This window comes from Equus asinus, chromosome 2 (assembly GCF_041296235.1).
Source record: "Equus asinus isolate D_3611 breed Donkey chromosome 2, EquAss-T2T_v2, whole genome shotgun sequence".
In the NCBI taxonomy this organism is placed as follows: domain Eukaryota; kingdom Metazoa; phylum Chordata; class Mammalia; order Perissodactyla; family Equidae; genus Equus; species Equus asinus.
Genome location: NC_091791.1, coordinates 87439441 through 87460308, shown reverse-complemented (window position 1 = coordinate 87460308; position 20868 = coordinate 87439441). Strand labels below are relative to the sequence as shown.

The window sequence follows — 20868 nt, the reverse complement described above, 5'->3', positions numbered from 1 at the left end:
GCAGTTTTAGGTTTACAAAAAGTTGAGCAGATAGTACACAGAGTTCCCATATCCCCTCCCCAGAGTTTCCCTTGTTCTTAGCATCTTGCATTAGTGTGGTATATTTGTAACTAATAACGATACATTATTATTAATAAACTCCATAGTTTACATTAGCCTTAGCTCTTTGTGTTGTACAGTTCTACAAGTTTTGACAAATGCATGATGTCATGTATCCACCATCAAATTATCATAAAGTATAGTCTTATTACTCTAAAAATCCCATGCTGCAACTTTCCCTTCTCTCCCCACTCCAAACTCCTGGCACCCACTGATCTTTTTACTATTTCTATAGTTTTAACTTTTCCAAAAGTCATATAATTGGAATCATACAATACACAGCATTTTCAGACTGACTTCTTTCATTTAGCAATGTGCATTTAAAGTTCTTCCATGTCTTTTTGTGATTTGATAGCTATTTATTTTTATCACTGAATAATATTCCACTGTATGAATGTACCACAGTTTGTTTATCTATTCACATATTGAAGGACTTCTTGATTGCTTCCAGGTTTGGCAATCATGAATGAAGCTGCTATACACATTCACGTGCAGGATTTTCTGTGGATATAAGTTTTCATCTTGCTTGGGTAAATATCTAGGAATGTGATTGATTGCTGGATTGCATGGTAAGACTATGTTTACCCCTGTAAGAAACTGCCAAACTGTCTTCCAAAGTGGATGTACCATTTTGCATTCTTACCAGCAATGAATGAGAGTTCTTGTATTCCCATATCCTCACCAGCATTTGGTATTGTCAGTGTTGTGGATTTTAGCCATTCTAATACATGTGTAGCAGTATCTTGTTGTTTTAATTTCCAATCCCCTACTAATAAATAACATTGAGCATATTTTCATATGCTTATTGGCACCATCTGTGTACTTCTTTGGATTAGTGGTCTGTTTAGATCTTCTGCTCACTTTTGGGTTATTTTTTTTAATAGACTTTTTAGAGCAGTTTTAGGTTACAGCAAAATTGAGTGGAAGGTACATAGATTTCCCGTATACCCTCAAGTCCCCCCATATGCACAGCCTCCCCCTCTATCAACACCCTTCACCAGAATGGTACATTTGTTACAGTTGGTAAATTTACATTGACATATCATAATCACCCAAAGTCTATAGTTTACATTAGGGCTCATTCTTGGTGTTATACATTCTATGGGTTTTGACAAATGTATAATGGCATGTATCCACAATTACTGTATCATACAGAATAGTTTCACTGCCCTAAAAATCCACTGTGCTTCAACTATTCATCCCTCTCTCCCACTTAATCCCCGGCAACCACTGACCCTTTACTGTCTCCGTAGTTCAGCTTTTTCTAGAATATCGTATAATTGGAATCATGCAGTATGTACCTTTTCAGAGGGCCTTCTTTCATTAGTAATATATATTTAAGTTTCCTTCATGTCTTCTCATGGCTTGATAGCTCTTTCTTTATAATGCTGAATAATATTCTGTTGTCTGCATGTAGCACAGCATATTTATCCATTCACCTACTGAAGGACATCTTGCTTGCTTCCAGGTTTGGACAATTATGAATGAAGCTGCTATAAATATCCATGTGCAGGTTTTTCTGTGGACATAAGTTTTCGACTCCTTTGTGTAAACACCAAGGAGCATGATTGCGGGACCACATGGTAAGAGTATGTTTAGTTTTGTAAGAAATTGCCAAACTGTTTTCCAGAGTGGCTGTACCATTTGACATTCCCACCAGCAATGAATGAGAGTTCCTGTTGCTCCACATCCTCACCAACATTTGGTGTTGTCAGTGTTTGGGATTTTTGCCATTCTAACAGGTGTGTAGCAGTTCTCCCACCTACTTTTTAATTGGATTGTATTCTTACTGAGTTTTAAGAGTTCTTTGTACATTTTGGATACAACTTTTACCAGATATGTGTTTTGCAAATATTTTCTGCCGTCTGTGACTTGTCATTTCCTTTAGAGTGTCTTTCGCAGAGAAGAAATTGTTCATTTTAATGGGGTCCAACCTATTTATTCTTTTCTTTCATGGATGGTGCTTTTGTTTTTGGTATCTAAAAACACATCACCAAACCCAAACCACCTAGATTTTGGCCTGTGTTGTCTTCAAGAAATATGTTTTGTGTTTTACATTTAGTTTATGATCTAATTTTACATAATTTTTGTGAAAGGTGTAAGGTCAGTGTCTAGATTAATATTTTTGCATGTGAATGTCCAGCTGGACAGTTGTTGAAAAAACTATCCTTTCTCCATTGAACTGCCTTTGCTCCTTTGTCAAAGATCAGATGACTATATTTATGAGATTCTATCTCTGGGCTCTCTATTCTGTTCCATAGATCTATTAATCTGTTCTTTTGCATATATCACGCTGTCTTGATTACTGTACTTTATAGTAAGACTTGAAGTCAAGCACTGCCAGTCCTCTGATGTTGCTTGTCTTGTTCAGCATTGTGTTAGCTATTCTGGGTCTTTTGTCTTACTGTATAAACTTTAGAATTGGTTTATCTATATCCAAAATTATTACTGAGATTTTGATTGAGATTGTGTTGAATCTATAGATGAGATTGTGTCATCTTAACAATATTGGGGTCTTCCTATTCATGAACATGGAATATCTCTCCATTCATTTAGACTGTCTTTGTTTCATCAGTTTTGTAATTTTCCTCAGACAGATCTTGTACATATTTTGTGAGACTTATACCTAAGTATTTTATTTTGGGGGTGCTAATGTAAATGGCATTGTTTTAATTTCACATTCCAATTGTTTATTGCTCGTATATACCAATGCAATTGATTTTTTAAAATATTAACCTTGTATCCTGCAATTTATAATAGGTTTTTAGTTCCAGAAATTTTTTTTATCATTTCTTTGGGATTTTCTATATAGATAATTAGGTCATTGGGAACAAAATCAGTTTGATTTCTTCTTTCCCAACCTATACTTTTTACTGTCATATTGCATTAGCTAGAACTTCCAATGTGACATGGAACACGAGTGGTAAGAGAGATCCTTGCCTTGTTCCTGATGTTGACAAGAAAGCACCTAGTTTCTCAATATTAACTATGATGTCAGCTGTAGATTTTTTTGTGTGTGCATAAAGTTGAGGAAGCACCCCTCCATACCTAGTTTGCTGAGAGTATTTATCATAAATATGTCTTAAATTTTGTCAAATGCTTTTTCTACATCTATTGATATGACTATATGACTTTTCTCCTTTAGCCTGTTGATGTGATAGATTACATTAATTGAACCAGCCTTGCATACCTGGGAATAAATCCCATTTGGCCACGGTGTATAATTCTTTACTATATTGCTGAATTCTATTTGCCAATATTTTGTTAAGGATTTTGCATGCATATTCATGAGGGATACTTGTCTGTAGCTCTGTTTGTGTTTTCACTGTCTTTGTCTCGTTTTGGTATCAAGGTAATAAAATGAATTGGGAAGTTTTCCCTCCTTTTCTATTTTCAGGAGAAGATTATATAGACATGGTGTTAACTCTTCTTTAAATATGTGGTAGAATTCTCCAGTGAAATCATCTGCTTTACGAGAGTTATAAAATCACAAACTCAAATTCTTTAATACTTACATGGTTATTCAAATTATAAATTTGATATGGGTGAGTTGTAGTAGTTTTTAATTTTTGAGGAATTGGTCCATTTACTCTAAGTCGTCAGATACATGTGTAGAGTTGTTTGCAGTATTCCATTATTATCCTTTTAATGTCTGCAGGCTCTGTAGTGACATCCCTTATTTCACTCTCGATATTAGTAATTTGAGTCTCCTCTATGTTTTCTTTCAGTCTTGATAGGTTTGTCAATTTTATGGATCTTTTCAAAGAACCAGCCTTTTGTTTCCTTTGAGTTTCTCTTAATTTTTTTCTATTTCAGTCAGTTTTGTTCTTTATTAATTTCTGCATTCTGCTTGAGTTCTTTCCCCCTGGTTTCTTGAGGTAGGAGCTTAAATTGATTGAGATTTTTCCTCTTTAATATATGCATTTACTGTCATAAATTTCCCTTTCAGGACTGCTTTAGCAGTGTTCCACAAATTTTGATGTTATATTTTCATTTTCATTCAGTTTAACAGCATTAAAAAAAAATTTCCCTTGAGACTTTAACCCATGGATTATTTAGAAGTGTGCTGTTTAGTTTCTATGTGTTAGGAAATTTTCCTTTTATCTTTCTGTTATTGATTTCTAATAGATTCCATTGTGGTCAGAGGACATATTTCATATGATTTCAATTCTTTTAAATTTGTTGAGGTTTGTTTTATGGGCCAGGAATGGTCTGCCTTGGCATATATTATTCCATAAGTACTTGAAAAGATTGTGCATTCTACTGTTGTCGAATGGAGTGTTCTATAAGTGTCATTTAGATCTTGTTGATTGATGGGATATTGTTGTTGAGTTCTATATCCTTGCTGATTTTTCTATCATAGTGTTCTATCAATGTTTAAGATGGGTGTTGAAGTCACTAAATGTAATTGTAGATTTGTCTATTTCCCTTCATTTCTATCAGTTTTTGCTTCACATATTTTGCAGCCCTATTGTGCATAAAGACTTAGGATTGCTGTCTTCTTGGTGGATTGACACTTTTATCATTACGAAATGTCCCTCTCTGCCCCTAATTTTCTTTGAAGTCTACTTTTTTTATATTAACATAGCCACTGCTGCTCTCTTCTAATATTTGCAAGGTATATCTTTTATTCCATCCTTTCACTTTGAACCTACCTATATCATTATATTTGAAGTGAGTTTCTTACAGACAGCATATAGTTCATATAGTTGCCATGTTTTTTATCCACTCTCCCAATCTCTTTTATATTTAATGTCTTTAAAGTTAATGTAAATATGATGTATTAGTGTAAGTCTGCCATTATTTTTTAATTTTCCTGTTGCTTTCTATGTTTAAATTTTTCCTTTTTATTTTCCTATCTGTGGGTTAACTGAACATTTAAAAAAATTCCCTTTTGATAAATCATAGTGTTTTTTATTTTTATTGTTTTGGTGAGGAAGATTGGCCCTGAGCTAACAATCTGTAGCCAATCTTACTCATTTCGCTTGAGGAATATTGCTTCTGAGCTAACATCCATGCCAATCTTCCTCCATCCTGCATGTGGGACACCCTCACAGTATGGCTTGATGAGCAGTGTGTAGGTCTGTGCCTGGGATCTGAACACGCAAACTCCAGGCCACTGAAGCAGAGCACACAAACCGAAACAGTACGCCACCAGGCTGGCCCCACTATAGTGTTTCTGAGTGTTGCTCTTTCTGTAGTCTTTAGATTGGTTGCCCTAGGGATTACATTATAAACACATAATCACATTATAATCACAATCTTTATGTCAACGTTTGAGTGAAGTATAGAAAACTCACCTCTTTATGCCCCTTCACTCTCCCATTTATAATTGTCTTAATTATTTCCTTAACATACATGAAAACCAGAAGTTAGTATTTTTGCCTCAATAATTTCAAAAACTCAAAAAAAGCGTATTGTATTTATCCATATTTTTACTCACTTCTTCCTTCCCGATATTCCAAGATTCCTTCTTTTATCATTTCCCTTATGTTTCAATAACTGCCTTTTATCATTCTTTTAGAGCAGATCTGCTGGAGACAAATTCTCTTAGTTTTCCTTCATCTGTGAATGTCTTGATTTCCCCTTCATTCCTGAAGCTTATGTTTGCTGGATATAGAATTGTTGGTTCCTTTCTTTCAACACGTGAAAAGTGTTGTGTCACTTCCTTCTGGCATTCACTGTTCCTGAGAGGAAATCCATTGTCATTTAAATTGTGTTTGTCTTATAGATAACGTGTTATTTTTCACTGCTTTCAAGACTTTTTCTTTTTCTTTGGTTTTCAGAAGTTTGACCATGTGCTTTGTTTGGCTTTTTGGGTTTCAACTCTCTTTGGAGTTCATTCAGCTTCTTGAATCTATAGGTTTATGTCTTTTGCTAAATTTGGGAAATTTTTAGAAATTATTTCTTCATACAATTTTTCAGCCCCTGTGCTTTCTTTCTCCTCTCCTTCTGTGACTCCAAGGACATGAATGTTAGATCATTTTTTATAGTCTTAAATGTCTCTAAGGCTCTATTTATCATTACTTTTCAGTCTATTTTCTCTCTGTTGTTCAGATTGGCTAATTTCTATTGTTCTAGCTTCAAGTTCACTGATTCTTTCCTCTATCCTCCATATTTTGCTGTTGAGCTCATCCATGGAGATTATTTTTTTTTTCAATTTCAGTTATTGTAATTTTTAGTTCTAAAATTTCCATTTAGTTTTTCTTACATCTTCTATTTCTTTGTTGAGACTTTCGATTTCCTTGCTGAGACTTTTTCATCTGTTTCAAGAGTGTTCATAATTGCTTGTTGAAGCATTTTTATGATGACTACTTTAAAATCCTTGTCAGATAATTGTAACATCTGTGTCATGTCAGTGTTGCTATCTGTTGATTACCTTTCGTTATTCAAGTCAAGATCTTCCTAGTTCTTGGCATGATACATGATTTTTCATTTAAAGTTGAACATTTTGGATATTATGTTATGAGACTCCAGATATCATTAAATCTTGTGTTTTAGCAGACCACTTCTAATACCTGCTTCAGCTGGCCTCTGATACTGCTCCCCTTGGGGAATAAGACATTGCATTACAGCCAGCTGGAGATGGACGTTTCCTCTCTACCTCATTTGACATACAAAGGGCAGGGGTTCCTTGCCACTTCTGGGTAGAAGTTGGAGTTTAGGCTCCACAGCAGGCTATGTTGATATAATCCTGGCTAGGAAGAGGAGCACTGTTATCCCTCCCCATGTATCTTCCACTGACAATGCAGGATGGTGGATGGAAGTGTGTGAGAGGCCTCAGTTCTGCTGAGCAATGGTGAAAAGTCTCAGCTAGGCTTCCTCTGACAATGCCCATGGGAAGGGAGAGGGCATTTAATGGCAAGGGGGAGTAAAGCCCTGTTATCCCCAGATGGTGGTAGAAGTCCAATGTTCCCATGTGTTCTCCACTCACACTGCACTGGAGAGAGAACCTCTTTACTACACGACCAATTACAGCACTTTGTTATAATCTGGAGATGGGGGAAGTCTAGGCCCTACAGCTTGTCTTTGCTGGCGGGACCTCACTTTTTCCTGTGGTGTTTGGCTAGAGTAGAACAATTATTACATAAAAGCTTTCTGTCTTGTTAGGCTGCCTCTTTCCTTATCCTTTGGCTAGAGAAAGCAGACTTTTCTTGGGCCTTTATCTGCACTCAGAATTTCCAGGTTGCTGCCTTCTCCTGTAATCAGTATGGGATATATGGGATAATAAGGAAATCCAGGGAACTCACACTGTATTGTTCCTTAGTTCCCCAGATCCTCCTGGCCTTCTTCTCTTCCACCTTTCAGAGTCCTCTTGTTTGTATTTTATATCATATTCAGGATTTTAAGCTGTACTTAGCAGGAAGAATAGGGAAAACTCTGCCAACTCCATCTTTTGGACTCAGAAGTCCTTTATTATTCTAATGTGTATGTGTGTGTGATGATATTGTGGTACTGTCTTTTGGCGACATTGATTTACAGATGAAATATAATGTCTGGGATGAACTTCACAATAATTTGGGGTTGGTAATGGGTGGGAATATAGAGCAAGTGAGAATAGCTATGAATTGCTGAAGATTAGTGATGAATATAGAAAGGTTCATTACCCTATTTAATCTTTGCATATGTCTAAAGCTCTCCTTAAAAAGAAAACCATTTCCTGACTACCCACTCTAGTCATATTACAGGCTCTTGTCTGTGCTCTCTGCTACAGTACAAACTTGATGACAAGGACCCAGTCTATCTTGGTCACAGGTACAGCTCCAAAGCATTAAAGGGATGGCATATAGTTGGCATTCAAATTACCATGTTTCCTCAAATATAAGATGACAGATTATAAAATACCTTTATTTTCTGCACCATTTAAAAGATCACTGTAAATTAGACTATAGCATACCATCAATTCTTAGAAGTGTTTGGATTTCAGATGCTACAATGTGAAAAAAGTGTTCATTTTGGAATTAATGAAATACCATACCTGGAATAAATGAATACTCTGAAATATTGTGAGGTCAAGATTATTGTGAAGATGCTTCAGACATGTTCAAGAGCAGATAAGGGTATATTTTTAAGGCTGTTACCAATTCTACAGTGAATATATTTCTTCCTAAGTATTGAAATTCTATGTCCAAGTTTATAGGTTACTGTTATAAACCTTAATAGAAAATGCAACATTCTGACTTACTCTATCAGACCTCCACAGAGTTGGCAGAGTAAGTCTCCTTTCATAATGAACTCCTGGAGGCTGAGATGGTATTCCCCAACCTCCAGGTTAGCTCATGGGAAAAATGGGCTAAAGTAGGTAAAGCAACTAGTACAGTACCTAATACACAGTAGGTGCTCCATAAATGTTTCCTGACCTACTATAATAATTGACATTTATTGAGCACCAACTATATGCCAGATCCCACAATTACTGCTTTGTCTGTAGTACCTCCCGATAGGTGCTAATAGCCCATTTTCTACATGAGTTAAGTAAGGCTCAGAAATTCAGTATATTTAGAGAAAGTTAAAATGTTAGCTAGGAATGTGGCTAGCACCTGAACCCAGCCTGTCTGATTTAAAATCTCATGCCCTCTTCATTACTCCACAGCGCTTCCTTAAACTGTTATTGTATATTTGAGTGAGCCAGATAGAAAGTGAAGAGAAGTGAGTGATATTAAAAACCTAAGAATTCTAAACTAAAAATACCCTTTCATGCCTCAATAAATTAAAGAAAGAAGGGGTAAATGACATGAAATAAACAATAAACTCCAAACGAAAGAGAATAAAAAGGTGCTGTTAAATGTCTTAGAGTAGATACAAATGTTAATTAGATGTCTGGTTTTTTTTCTCTTTTTACAGAAGGCCTTTAAGAACAAAGTAATCATATTCTCTCCACCTTCCTCCCTCCTAAAAAAATGGATGTTAGTTCTCTTCACGTTCCATCTGATTAAACTGTTCCAATCCCAGAAGGTCCTGGGACAAAGAACTAGGCAGGTCTTATTCTTGGAAAGCCCTCCACAGCAAGAGCGGCAGACAGGCAGGTGGCCCAGTCTCTAAGCTTGTTCAGCACTAAGAGCTCAGTCTCAGATTCTACGTCTGGAATATTAGCTGGGTGATCTTCTTACCTGAACTTAACGATTTCTCTACCACATGAACCATCCTATACTGTTCATGCAATTGTTCACTTAGTCTTGGGGCTGAATAAGTGGGAAAGAATATGGAGACAGAAAAAAGAAAGAAAATACAACCATGAATGCTTACCAAAGTATAGAATGGGTTGGTAAGGAAAAAGAAGACCTCAGTACTAGCAGAAATAAAGCCAGACACGTTGGACTTAAGGAGACAATTAAAAATCTTAGTTACTATGGTAAAGAATGCCATCAATGGTAAGGGGCTGCCTTCAGGTGCCAAATTCCATTAACCTCTCAATCTCTGTATGAACAAAAACAGTTACAGACATTGGCCAAGGCCTCAATTTTTCTTGACAATACTGATACCAGGAGTTTGGACCAGCTACCAAAACTCCTTATTAATAGGATTTGACCTCCAATAGCTTTTCCTGACAGTTGACTGTAAACTAGAAACTTCAACAGTATGGTTTAGGATTATTTTAGAAACATGAATAAGTGCTTTTGCAATTAAACTCTACTTCAATTAACACAGAATTGGTATTCGCTTTTACTTTAACTTCCAAAAGACATTATTATTTATGTTTGCTGCCAGTTTTAAATGGACACAATTGTAAATAAAGGATTTAAACAGAGCCCCTGATACAGCCTAAACCTAATCATTTTCCACAAGTCCAGTTTTATTTAGATTTTATGTGCTTGTACATAGACACACTTAAAGAACATGTATTTATATATATAAAATATAGATGACATGGGAGTTTCTGACAAATGATTTGTTAATGAAAATTTATTAACTATATAACCTTTGAATACCAGAGAAACTTCAATATGTACAAATCAGCATGAAGTTCCCAGTTTCTAAACTTTGGTTATATGAATATGCCTCAAGCACCAAGGAATAAAACAATAATTCTAATTTAAAAGGAAAAAATCCCAAGGAACAAAAAAATTCTTCAACTCTCTTCAGTTTGTTTGTTTTTCTTTTAAACATCATTTGGGAAAACTCTCTTTTATTCTACTTTCCTTCCATCTTGGTTAGTTTCCAAAAACAGTATATTATCAGGGGAAAAAGGACAGTCAAACCATTACAGATAGAGATGATGTCTCAAAAGGACTATCTCTGGAAATTATTCTGTCTTAAATACAAAATTGTTTTAACCTAGGAGATTTGCATTATGTAACATGTGTGAAAAACACTCCAACTCTTAAATTTCAAAATTCAAAAACTTAAACAATGCAATTACAACAAGAGTTGGGGGTGAAAGACTCACAGGGAGATCTTTAGCAAACCCAGTTAAAAGAGATCTTGGATTTCAACTTCTTCCCTGGCATCACTGGTGTCTGCTAGCTGCAGAGGCAATTAATATATAGGCATCAAAACAGAGACCTGATGGGCTGACCACAACCTCTCATGAGATTTCACAAGAAATCTGATGGGCATAAGAAAGAAAAATCAAAGAATGAAGACTGAAACAGAAAAAACGGAAACTAAATACATCTAAGCCTGTGTAAGTCAGGATGGAGGGGGCTTAGATGCACAAACTGACAACTGCATGTATATGGAAGGGATTGCATCCTTGCCTACAAATGTGGATTATATACACATTTATATTAAGTTACGTCAGTTCATATATTACACCTGACAATTCAAACAGGATGTCTCTGGTGAGAAGTGGAAGGAGGTTCTATTCACTCGGTTCCTCAGGCCCCGGTCCTTTGTCCTGGCTGGCTGCTGGTCTCTGCACTGGACTCAACAGCATGGTATATGAATGGATAAAGCTTAATGTCTGGTCCAGGGGTGGAACAGTTTCTGCATTCTTCATTGTAATATCGTAGCAACAGCTTATATACTTCTCCTGGAGAGTAAAAGGCCAGACCGATTTGCACATTAAGATATGTAGATGGATAAAACTACTAAAGACTCCGGTTTTATCTTAATCTAGTAACATAAGCTCAAATTTGGCTTTTGAAAATAGAGCATGAATTTCATATGCCAGGAAGGCTTTCCTGACATAAAGTGAAACTTTTAAAAAACTCGCTAAAGAAACTACTTATGAGCTCATGATTACAGCAGGCTATACATGGTGCATCATGCACGTGTCGTTCTGGGAGTCTGTGGCAACTCTAGTTCTACATTCAGCTCCACGGGAGCGAGGCCTTTCACATCCAGCCGAAACACGGCAGACGAGCCTGCTGATATTATGACTCAGAGTGAGGCCTCTTAGGTTTGAACTTACCCTCCTATGCCTTCCCTCTTTTAGTTTTCTATATGCACAAAAGTAAAAACGGACACTAACTCCAGCTTCTTGACTTTAATAGGCTGACATACTCATTCAAGACTCCAAATGAAACTTTGCCAGAAAAAAAGATTCTGTAAATGTTGCCCCTCTAGGACTTTGTCCCCCTCTCTCAAAGTCATGCTCTCATTTTTTCTTATGCACTGTGATCCATTCAGATTTAGCAAGTGTTCCTCCTGGATGGTGTACAATCCATCTAGATACCACGTGTCAAGACTACCTCCTACTTACCAACAGTCAGTTTCCTTTCAGTAAGGAAAGTGTGCATGCTGTAAATGTCTCTCATCAATTCTGAGTCCCCAAAGGTGAAATAAACCACATCTCGCTCAGTTACAGCAGCTGCCAGTATCTGTATTAAGGCTGTAGCAAAGAGAAAAAACACAGCTATATTACGACACTTCCCATCAAGATACCTTTAGTTCTTTCAGCCAGCTAAATTATAGCTGGTGTGCCATAGCTTTACCTTGGATTAAAGATTTATAAACCTAATATATGTGTTATTAGAAATGGCAAATACAGGATGGGTATAAATCATCTAGTTGTGTGAGTTTCCAGACATGCTGCCAAGAATATCATGAAGCCACAGACTTCCTACACAGGCACCTTTTCTAGATCACAAATAAAGGAAGGTACATTTGAGTCAGCAGAGTCAAGGCACTAAGGTGATATTTTTTTCACTTAGACTCATCTGGAACTAAAATTTTTGTGTTTGCTTGCTTGATTTAATTATTTTGTCTTATTACTTAGTCGCTGGTCTTTTATATCAGAGGAGCTTCTGTGATTTTCTCTGACCAATGCACTGGGCAGGCTCTAATGCTCTAATGAACTCTACAGCAAGCATTCTCAAAATAGGTTAGAGAACACACCCTTGTGTGCTCCCTCCTACCCTCCCCCCTGCACCCAATCACTGCAGTGCAGAGTGAACGTTACTGAAGACACTGGACATTAACTCTAGTGTGCTGAAATGGCAAAATCATTGAGAACCACTTTCCCTAGGAATCAAAGTTACAAATCAACAAGCGTGATGCATGTTTCCAAAACTTAAGTTCTTTATAATCTTAATCTCAGTAGACAAAATTTATTTTGAATAGCAACAACAAAATTGAACATAGGTACAATAAATGCCCTTTTGCTAGTTATATATCTTTTCCTTCATAAAAGGGGAGGTGGGAATTAAATTAAAACATTACGGAGGACAAGTTTTGTTATGTTTTTGATTTTTGAGAGCATGTTAATATTCTATGTATTCAAAAAATAAAATTAAAACAATAAGAATGGGAATGGTGAGGAACCTATAATTGAAAGCAAACTAAAACAAACTGACTCTAATTTTAGTTCAAAAGTGTAACATAACTACACTGAGGGGAAAGGAAAAAGGAAGAATGAAACAAAGAACTAATCCAAGTAACTTATGAGCATAGTATTTGACTCATATCCTTAGTCTCGAGCAATGAGGAAAGAATTGCAAACAAACCCCCAATTCCTTTTACTAGGTTTGCTTAGCAGAATAGCAGAGGTGAAGCAGTTTTGAAACTAGTTTTAAATATATTATAGGATTGAGCAAATGAGTACATATGTTGATACTGTTGAGAGCTGGAGTTCTCACTGTGGAAGAGGGGACACACAAATGCAGAATGGGGAAGACAAAAAATAACTGTGGGGATGGACTGAAATGCAAGGAACTGGTGTGTACTCATGACTTCTAAAATATGTACATTACTATGTGTGAGAGTGTTTATGTGTAATGTATGCATTTCCTAGCTTGTCTGTTGAAAGGGCCAAAAAGCAGACATTCCAGTAGCAATTAGCACACCTAGTGCCCAGATCTTGGTCTCTAATACCACTCTCCCTAAAAGGAACTGGATTCCTCAAGCAAATGCCTGGTTCCGTGGTTGAGTCAAGATAGGGATAAGATGAGCCCAGTGCTCAAAAAAAAGATGGGGGAAAAATAGATGGGAGCTAATAACACAGATATAGGAGCTAGGTCTGAAGGAGTTCCCATTAGCCAAATCTGGACAAGCTAACACCAAAATATTAAGCACAGTTATAAATTACAAACCATTGAAAAAATATGAATTCCTGAGTCCATAGTGATAATAGATAACAAATAAATAGAGCAGAGGAAGGAGGGCTCTTGCTCACAGGAGAAAGCTGAAGACTTAACTAATAAGTGTGGAGGGAGTGCCAGAAGAGGAAAATCCTCTTTTTGCAACCATTATGGTAAACATTGGGTCACATAAAAATCATTAAAGGAGTTAAATCTAGTGGAAATTTTGTCTTAAAATGTCTTCCTACAGAATGCTTATTAGCTACAAGGGAGAAAAAAACAATATCTATACAGTGGGCAAATTGGACAACACTTCGACTAGGTGATCAAAATTAACATCACCAATGGGGTCAGAGGGCCATCAAGTGCCTCTAGACAATATCATCTACGCACTACTCTAACAGAGAATGCATGACCTCAACCTAATTATAAGGAAACAGCAGACAAACTCAAAGAATGTTGTATTTTTCAAATATGTCAATGTCCTAAACGACAAAGAAAGGCTGTGGAAATACTCTGGATTCAAAAGGAGGCAAAATGACAACAACTAAATGCAATATCTGACCCTGGACCCTGTATTGGAGGGCAAAGAGGTAGCAAGATTTTATTAGGGCATGTGACAAAATTGGAACATAGATGACAGAGGCAGACAAAAATATTCTATCAATGCAGATTTATGAATTTAATAACTGTAATGGGTTTATATAAGAGAATATTTTATTCTTAGTAAACACACTGAAGTATTTAGGAAAAGAGGCACAATGTATGTAATTTAAGCTCAAATGGCCAGAAAAATATAGTGTGCATATGTATATACACACATATATATATACACTTACAGTATTTTTACTTTTTGTAAATTTGAAATTCTTTTCAAATAAAAAGTTTTAAAAATTATGTAGGAAAGAAAAATACTTTTAAGTTGAACTAGTAAATTTGATAGAGTTGAGTATCCCCAGATTTGGAAAAGAATCTAAGACATTATAACACATGTGAGATTCTAAAACACCAAAGCATTTCCTAATTTCCAAACTAATATTTATTGAATATCCACAACATGTGAGGTACTATGACTAGGCCTTATTAATTTCAGAGTGTTGAAAGTAATTACTCTCAAAATAGAGATAAGTTTTAATTAAAACTGCTCAACCAATTTACGCGTACATTAAAGCTTCAGTACACACAATTTTAAAAGGTTCCTAATTAACCTAAGCAACATATAAAAATAGAAACTAATGAACTGTCATCTTCCTCTACCAAGAGGTATCATTTCTTACCTTTTAGTGAGAATGAAAATTTGGCTTTAAATATTTCCTACTAAAGTAGAGAGAGACTCAAAGGAAAGTCCTTTTAATCCTATTTCTTCCTTAAATACAGAAATACTAGATCACTGGTCATCTGCCATTTATGAAAATGAAATATTAATAAAAACATTTAAAATAAAAATTTAAATTTTATTAGTTTTAATTTTAAATTAAAATTTACTAAGTTTCAATTAAATTTTATCTCCCTATAGAATTTATTTTATAAATGCTTCCCAGGCCATTTTGTCACTGTGGATAGGCTCTTGGGGCTAAGCTTGTCAGAGCTACCAAAAAGATGCTGGATCCTGTTAAGAGAAAAGCAAAAAGTAAAACCAATTCAGATTACATTCTTTTTTTTGAGGAAGATTAGCCCTGAGCTAACATCTGCTGCCAATCCTCCTCTCTTTGCCGAGGAAGACTGGCCCTGAGCTCACATCCGTGCCCATCTTTCTCTACTTTATATGTGGGATGCCTGCCACAGCATGGCTTGCCAAGCAGTGCCATGTCCACACGCAGGATCTGAACTGGTGAACCCTGGGCCGCCCGAAGCGGAACATGCACACTTAACCGGTGCGCCACCAGGCCGGCTCCCAGATTACATTCTTGATTTCACACCCACTTCTGTTTGGGTGTACACTGTTAACATAAACATGTGCAGACAGGTTGGGACAAGAGGCAGGAGACCTGAGTTCAGTCCTCGCCCTCCAGTTAGCTATACAGCTCTAGGATTTTGGCCAACTCACTTAACTCTCTGCCCTCACTTTACCCAGCTATGCAATGAAGGAGTTAAATCAGATGGTCCCTGAAGACTCTTTCAAAGTGTAGAATTCCATAATCTCTGCTATAGCTTTTCTCCTTGCATTGGATATTAGACTATAAATAGACAAATGAAATTTTCAGAAATATAATTAATCTTGACCCTAGATACATCAGTAATCACTGACAAAAGATCATTTTAAACAGAACCATCATCCCCAAGACCTCTGCAAATCTAGAGAATTCTGTCTCTTGATTTAAGTGAACGCTCTTGCATCACAAGTTGGATGAGAATAAATCGCAAATCTAATAGAGGGCGTGGACTGACTCCAAGTATGATACAAAGCATCAAATTCTAACTTCCAGCACAACTAGGTGCCAAAATAATCACTTAAATTAACCCACAGGGAGCTTAGTTTTAATTTTCTTTTTTGGCATCAATGTCAAGCTATGAAGAAAATACAAATACATATGAATAACATCAAAAAACAACTCATAGTGTCCTCCTGCATCAAATGAACCAAACAACAAATGAGTAAAATGATGGATACTCACACCACAGGTGTGGTCTGAGGCCATCAGCATGTAATATTAGTAACAACTGCTGACGCTGGGCTCTTAGAGCATGCTGAACTGTTCTGGCAGCTTTATAAGCACTAACTCAAGACTTACAAGGACTAACTCACTAAATCTTTACAAAACCTGAATAAGGTAAATGTTAGTATAACCTCCATTGTGAAAATAAAGAAATACAGGCACTGAAAGGTTACGTAATTTGTCTAAGGTCACAGAGCCAGAAAGCAGTTGGAGGTGAGATTTGAACCCTAGCAGCCTGACTCAAGGACCACGGCCTCAGCCACTATGCTGTAACGCTGCCAGACCAAGCCATTCTGCTCTATGCCAAGGAACTGTACCATACGCCGGCCAGAAGAATTGCCTCAAAAAGTTTATACATTATTTAAATGCATGCTGGCAAGTAGGCTAAGATAGTATAGATTTAAAGTACTACCGAGGTCCTTCTAATGAACCCCAAGGTGTTTTGTGAGCTCTCATGCCCCTACGGCCCTGAAAGCTCAAGCACGGCTACCAGTCCCCAAAGCTCGTGCCCACTCTAATAGGCCAACTCTTATTCTCTAATTGGTCTTGTCCTCTGGCCACTGTTTTTAATCTTGACACCACCTGCCCCTTCAACCAAGGATATAACTAAAGGCTCAATCTTTGGTCCTTTTACTTGCTTTAAATGCACCCTCTCTTCAAGAATGCAACCACCATCTCTAGAATGGCAACTCTCAAATCTAGATCTAGACACAGAGTTTGTGGCCAATAACATAGTTAATAGCAAGAGCCCAGACACTGGGCTCTTGGGCATCAATCCCTCGTTTGAATCCTAGTCCTGCCACTTGCTATCTGTGTGACTTCAGGCTATTTACTCACCTCTTTATGTCCCAGTTATCTCAGCTATAAAGATAAAAATAAAACCTACCTAATAGGCTGCTATGAACTAATACGTGTAAGGAAAGCACTTACTACAATGTCCTGGAACACAGAATGCATTCAATACATTCTCAACTAATAATAAAACATATATTGGTTTTTGAAGAAGACAAGCCGAGTTTGAATGTTGGTTCTGACACTTACTAGCTGTCTCTCTTTGGGCAGGCTATTAGCCTCTCTAGTTTGCCTTGGTTTCCTCATCTTAATGACGAGGCTACAAATTGGAGGGTAGCTATGCAAACCAAAGCAGAGAATGCAGTGATTCTTAAACCTGGCTCATCATCAGCAACTCCCAGAGTTAGGAAGACATTCCTAAAGCCATTTCCCAGATCCACCAACTCAGCAGCATCTCCGAGGTGCTGAAAACAACCATTCCACTCACTCCAGAGACCCTGAATGCACTATCATGTAAGACCCCATTCTAGGCACTGAGCCCACGGAAGAGGACAACGCGGAAGTGTTAAGGGAGGAATATTCTTCCTCAAGTGTGTAGGAGCATGGCCAAGAGAGAAACGGAGAGTGATAGAAGGAAGCAAAGTGACGAGGAACCTGTGGTAGACAAATTGAGGTGATCTGGCCCATAATTCTGTTCTTCTACCTTCAATTTTCTATTGATAGCCATATGTCTCACAAACCCCACCTAAAGGGATAGGCTAGGCCAACCACAGCATGATAGAAAACGATTCATCAGCATTGTCCAGGTTCCAACCCTTTCCAGATCAATGATTTTTCTGGAGTTTACCTATCTCGATTCCAAAACACCAAAACACCAGCAAAAATACTATTTAGGTTTGATATAAATGGGACATAGATTGTGAAAGAAAATGAATTTACAAAAAATTTCTGTAATCTCAGAAAACTTTTCACTTAATATAAATATGCAATAAAAATAAACTGGAAATCCTCTTAAACCTCATTAGAGGATGGTCAGTGTTTACTGACTCCCTTGGCTACCATGATTTGGTCCAAGGGACAGGAAACTGATCTAAATTGGTCCAATTAGAGTATTTCCATAGAATTTTTAAACTAAGGAGTCCTCCTTTCCTCTAGGGTCACACAAGTGCAATACTATAAACTTGGAACTATTTGGTCCCAGCTCCTGCCAAGCAGAGATAACCAATGAAAATAGAAGAGAAGGAGGCCATCATCTTGGGAGAAGCAGGCAGGAGAGGAACCAACACACACAGACTAGAGGGAGCATCTGATCCCAGGACAGTCATCCCTGAGGCTCACCCCACTCTTCCCTTCGCAGCCACATCAGCTAATAATACCCTTTAGGCTTAAGTGATAAACTACATTAGTGTCTCTTGCAACTGAAAGAATCCTAACACAGAACTTTTTACAGGGGTCAGAGGGTTGGAGGGGAGAAGAGAGATTTTTTTGGAAGAGTTAACACTATAGTGGAGTCTTAAAGGAACAGAAAGAATTAGATAGATATAGATAGGCAGTTTCAGAACAAAGTGCAAAATCTTAGATTAATAAAGGCACACAGAGGTTGTTTAACAAATTTGTTAAATAGAAGTTCATTGAGCATATATTGTTTGCAAGTCATTTTTAGCTAGTGAAGGCATGGAATGGGGATAGAAAAGAAAATGTACAGGACTACAACATCAAGATAACTTTTAATTACGGTAAATTAGCAATGGCATAATCTTTTCACAAGTCAGGTAACATAGTATAGAGATGTATAAAAAATAAACACTGAAGGAAATGCAAGGAGAAATTGACAAGAACACAACAGAAAGAACTTTAGAGCACCACTCAGTTCCTTCACAACACAAGCAGATAAAATCTGAAGAATATAGGGTCTGATCCAACAGGTACAGAAGCTAATCGATATAGAATAAGTTCTACACCCTTCAGAGACTTACCATTTCAAGTGCCAACATAATACCTACGACAATGACCATGTTAGGCCACAAAGAGAAGCTCAAAAACCTCCAAAAAGCAGAAATATTATCTACATTCTTTGATTACAATGAAATAAAATTAGAAATGAGATAAAACAACATTTTTTTAAAACAGCCATTTAGAAATGGTTTTAAATTATCTCCTAAAAATCTCATGGGTGCCTGGCACCTGGTGGCACCCTTAGGGCAGGAGCTCACTCCACAGTCTCCACTGAGATGGGATGTAGAAAGCTGCAAAAACACTGCTTCCACCCAAACAATTAGAAAAGGTCAAGTAATCTACAGAATCATAACTTTTCCTCAGTCTAGCAGAGAGCGGAGTTTGCAAGGCAACCAAAGTATGACAAGACCCTCCGAGAAGAGACGAAATATATAAACTATTATCTTTGAAAGAGCACAGGAGAAAGAAGTGGCCACCATACAAATGGGTAAGAATAAATCAGCTAAAACTTTAAGGAAATTTTAAAAGCCAAGTGTGGACTAAGGGTCATTTTGGAGTAGCTAGGAGCACCAGAAATAAGGAGCGTTCACATTCACTCAAAAGTCCTTTCCCGTGGGCCTCTGCAAGGTGCTTAGAAAGATGGGGGGCCAGGCACCAAGCCCTTCCCTCTTCCCCATGTCCCTTCTTTCCTACCCTCTGGATCCTAGGGCCACTGGTTGCCTGAGGCAGAAAGTTGTTAGTAAATGTCTGTTGAATGAACGGATAAAGAAAATATTCTCTTAATAGCTGTCAGAATAATGCATTATAAAAGCAGTTCAAAATTAAATTGTTGTACATTGCAAAACTGATGCACAATTAGGCAACAAGCATATTAAAAAATATTTAGTCTTATTTCTAATAAAAGATATAAAACTTTAAGGATTTACACATGCCCATGTTTCTCCCTCCATGAAAATTTTTTGATAAGATTTTTGTAACAAAACAATAAATGCTTACAACAAAAAATACAGATTAAAAAGAAAATAAAGAACATTTCTTTTTCTCACCTAGAAACAGATAAAAATAGAGAACCTCAAGTGTGTGTGATATTTTTTATTCATAATTTAATTTTAAAATGGTAATATTGCATATATTATTTGTCAGCATTCCCAAAATATCCTCCCATGTCAGCAGATATATGTAGGCCTGCATATTTCATTACATAGATGTACCTTAATTTCTTCCTTTCCAAAATCAGTTTTAGTAAACAATCCCTCACTGAAGGACATTAAGACAACTTCTAATTTTTTAATGAGTATTCAAGCCAATGAAGGGGAGGGAGTTGTCAAAAAGTCACTCCAAAGTTTAAATCTCGATAGTTGAGAAAATAAATTACATAAAGAAAATCTTTGAATACTATGCTTGAGAGTCACCTGAGGAGCAAAGCTGCAGTCTGAGAGAAAGGCTTTTATGCCACAAAGAAAGAAACGAAACAAACACATTTATAAAGCTTCCCAAATTGTCCATCACAAATGACCACGGCTCATGGCAGACCTGACTTCTGGATTGATGATGTGAATCTACTCATTCATTTTACTTAAGAGAAAAACAGAAAAAAAGTATCTGTCATAAGATCAATAAGTCCTGAGTGAAAAACAGGTTTCCTCAAACAAATTCAGGATGATAAAGAATTTCATAAAATAAAAACCAGAAATTCTTTCTTCTACAGACTTTCAAAACACTGAAAATAGCACCATGCAGTTCTTGTTTTTGAAGATGAAGAAAATGTGGGTGAAAGTCTTTAGAACGAAGGAATAGGGAAGATTTTTCTAAGCATGCCACAGAAATGTGAACACATAAAAATTAATTCTGTATGACAACAACCCAACAAGCTGAAATAATTGAAAAAAACTGAAAAAACCTGT

At 36.7% G+C, this 20868-nt stretch overlaps 1 protein-coding gene across 6 annotated transcripts in view; it reads right to left on the bottom strand.

The window, feature by feature from the left end:
• Nucleotides 1-9984: 9984 nt before the first annotated feature.
• PARG (poly(ADP-ribose) glycohydrolase) overlaps nt 9985-20868 on the bottom strand; it is a 113213-nt gene continuing 102329 nt past the window's right edge. For all 6 annotated transcript variants that reach the window (XM_070493057.1, XM_014830465.3, XM_070493061.1 and 3 more), the window contains 2 exons: nt 11744-11872; nt 9985-11071 (listed from right to left, as the gene is read on the bottom strand). In XM_070493057.1, the coding sequence (XP_070349158.1) occupies nt 10917-11071; nt 11744-11872 (284 nt within the window). In that variant the 3' untranslated portion in view covers nt 9985-10916. The remainder of the gene's footprint in view (nt 11072-11743; nt 11873-20868) is intronic.